This window comes from Palaemon carinicauda, chromosome 12 (assembly GCF_036898095.1).
Source record: "Palaemon carinicauda isolate YSFRI2023 chromosome 12, ASM3689809v2, whole genome shotgun sequence".
NCBI classification, from domain to species: domain Eukaryota; kingdom Metazoa; phylum Arthropoda; class Malacostraca; order Decapoda; family Palaemonidae; genus Palaemon; species Palaemon carinicauda.
The window spans coordinates 121,024,224-121,026,723 of NC_090736.1; the positions used below are offsets into that span (position 1 = coordinate 121,024,224).

Sequence of the window (2,500 nt, forward strand, 5' to 3'; positions counted from 1 at the left end):
AGGCCCCTAGAAAAGGTGGGGTTAACATCGGACACAGCAAACCCGTTTGGTCAGCTCACCGAGGCTGGCGGACATCCCACTAATGCGGTCGAAACAACAAGGAAAGAATATTAACCTTAGGTGCATGGAACATCCGCACCCTCCAAGAGGTGACAAACACCAACCGCCTGGAACGACGTACAGCCCTCGTCTGCAAGGAGCTAGCCCGCTTCAATATTGATGTGGTGGCTCTCAGCGAGACCAGACTACCCGAAGAGGGCAACATCAGGGAATCTGGAAAAGGCTACACCATCTTCTGGAAAGGCAAGGCCCTAGAGGAGCCTCGCATCCACGGTGTCGGTTTCACCCTCCATTCCCAGCTGGTGCACCAGCACAACCTAGCTCCCAAGGCCATCAGTGAGCGCCTGATGACTGTCCGCATCCCCATCACGCTGAACAGTCACCTCACCCTGATCTCTGTCTACGCCCCGACTATGACCTCAACCGATGATGACAAAGCTGTCTTCTATACCCAGCACGACCACACCATCCAGACAGTGCCCGCCAACAACAAGCTCGTTGGGCTTGGCGACTTTAATGCCCGAGTAGGCAAAGACCATCGCATATGGGAGGGAATCATCGGCCGCCATGGCATTGGAAATTGCAGCGCCAATGGCCAACTCCTACTGGGTCTGTGTGCAGAACATCAACTTGTGCTAACCAACACCATCTTCCAGTTACCAAAGCGACATAAGACCACATGGAGACACCCACGGTCTAAACACTGGAACACCCTAGACTACGTCTTAACCAGAGACAGAGACCGAGGAGATGTCCACATCACCCGATCCATGCCCGGAGCAGGCGACTGCTGGACGGACCACAGACTCCTCATCTCCCAACTCTCCGTGACGACCCTACGACCACCCAGAAGGGCACCTGACAGCGTACCACACCAACGCTTTGATTTTAGCAAGCTCCGCAACCCACAAGTGGCACAGAACTACAAGGAGGCCTGCGAACGTCACCTCGCGGACCCCGCAGACCCCGTGGGTCAGGCCACTGTTGAGCACCACTGGACCACCCTCAGAAATTCCATGGCCCGTGCCGCGAAGGAAACACTAGGCTACACCACCAAGAAACAGCAGGATTGGTTCGATGAGAATGATGCTACCATCTCTCTTCTCATTGAAACCATACGACAAGCACGCCTGACTTTAGAAAACCAACCAACAGCAGCTAACAAATGTGCTCACAAGGTAGCTGAAGCTGATTGCCAAAGAAGGATTCGTGAAGCCCAAAAAACCTGGTGGCAAAGAAAAGCTGCAGAAACACAGAGTTTCGCAACCAACGTGACCTGTGCAGCTTCTATGCAGCAACAAAGGAAATATTCGGTCCCACACGGTCATCAGTGGGCGGCCTGAAGGACGCGGATGAGGCCACGACCATCACCGGCAGCGAGTTCATCCTGGCCAGGTGGAGATCTCACTTTGAGAACCTCCTCAATGACCAAGCAGACACTCCAGACGATCTCCTGCGAATGACCCCGCAGCATCCCGTCCGTCACTGGATGGCACTACCACCCTCCATCCAGGACTTCAACCAGGCCCTGCAGCGCATGAAGCCTGGCAAAGCCCCAGGGCCTGACAACATCCCATTGGGGCTCCTCACTCACGGTGGCCCCGGGTTGAGGAACCGTTTGATGCTCCTTATACTGAAAATATGGGAGACCAAGACACTCCCCTCTGACTTCCGCGATGCAAACATCATTACCATCTTCAGGAAGGCAGACAGGGAGAACTGTAACAACTACCGGGGAATATCACTACTAAGCATCGCGAGTAAGATTTTCGCTCGGATTCTCCCTGACCGCCTCCTTATTCTCGCAGAAGACGTCCTGCCAGAGTCCCAGTGCAGCTTTTGATCTTCCCGCTGGACCATAGAAATGATCCTCTGCACGCGACAACTAAAAGAGAAAAGCCTCGAACAACAACAGCCCATAATGTTCATCTTCTGGGATTTGAAAAAGGCCTTCGACAAAGTACCTCGATCTGCCATGTGGGCTGTCCTCAAAAGATATGGCTGCCCACCCGATTTTGTCAAGCTGGTGCGTGTCCTCCATGACGGAATGGTTGGGAGAGTCTGCCACCAGAACTCTCTTTCAGGCCCATTCCCCAACAACAGCGGCCTGAAGCAGGGCTGTGTTCTGGGCCAAACGTGTTTCTCGCTATACACCGCAGCAATGCTCAACGAGATTCCCCCAGACACACCCTCAGTCGACCTACGTTCCCACATGGATGGAGGCGTTTTCAACCTCGCTAAACTCTGCGCCAGAACCAAGACCACTTTGTGTACAGTGCGAGAACGGCAGTATGCTGACGACAATGCCACCCCAGGTCAGATGGCAGAGGACCTGCATTCGTTAGCTGATGCATACAACTCTACCTACAAACGTTTTGGGATGCAAGTCAATACAGACAAAACCAAGACCCTCATCCAGCATCCACCAGGACTGATGCTC

At 53.8% G+C, this 2,500-nt stretch overlaps 1 protein-coding gene across 1 annotated transcript in view; it reads left to right on the plus strand.

Moving 5' to 3' along the window:
• Nucleotides 1-1,403, plus strand: part of LOC137651027 (craniofacial development protein 2-like) — a 5,075-nt gene extending 3,672 nt beyond the window's left edge. Inside the window, exons 2-3 of the mRNA XM_068384167.1 lie at nucleotides 121-887; nucleotides 1,239-1,403. Of these exons, the coding sequence (XP_068240268.1) occupies nucleotides 121-887; nucleotides 1,239-1,403 (932 nt within the window). The remainder of the gene's footprint in view (nucleotides 1-120; nucleotides 888-1,238) is intronic.
• Nucleotides 1,404-2,500: the final 1,097 nt, after the last annotated feature.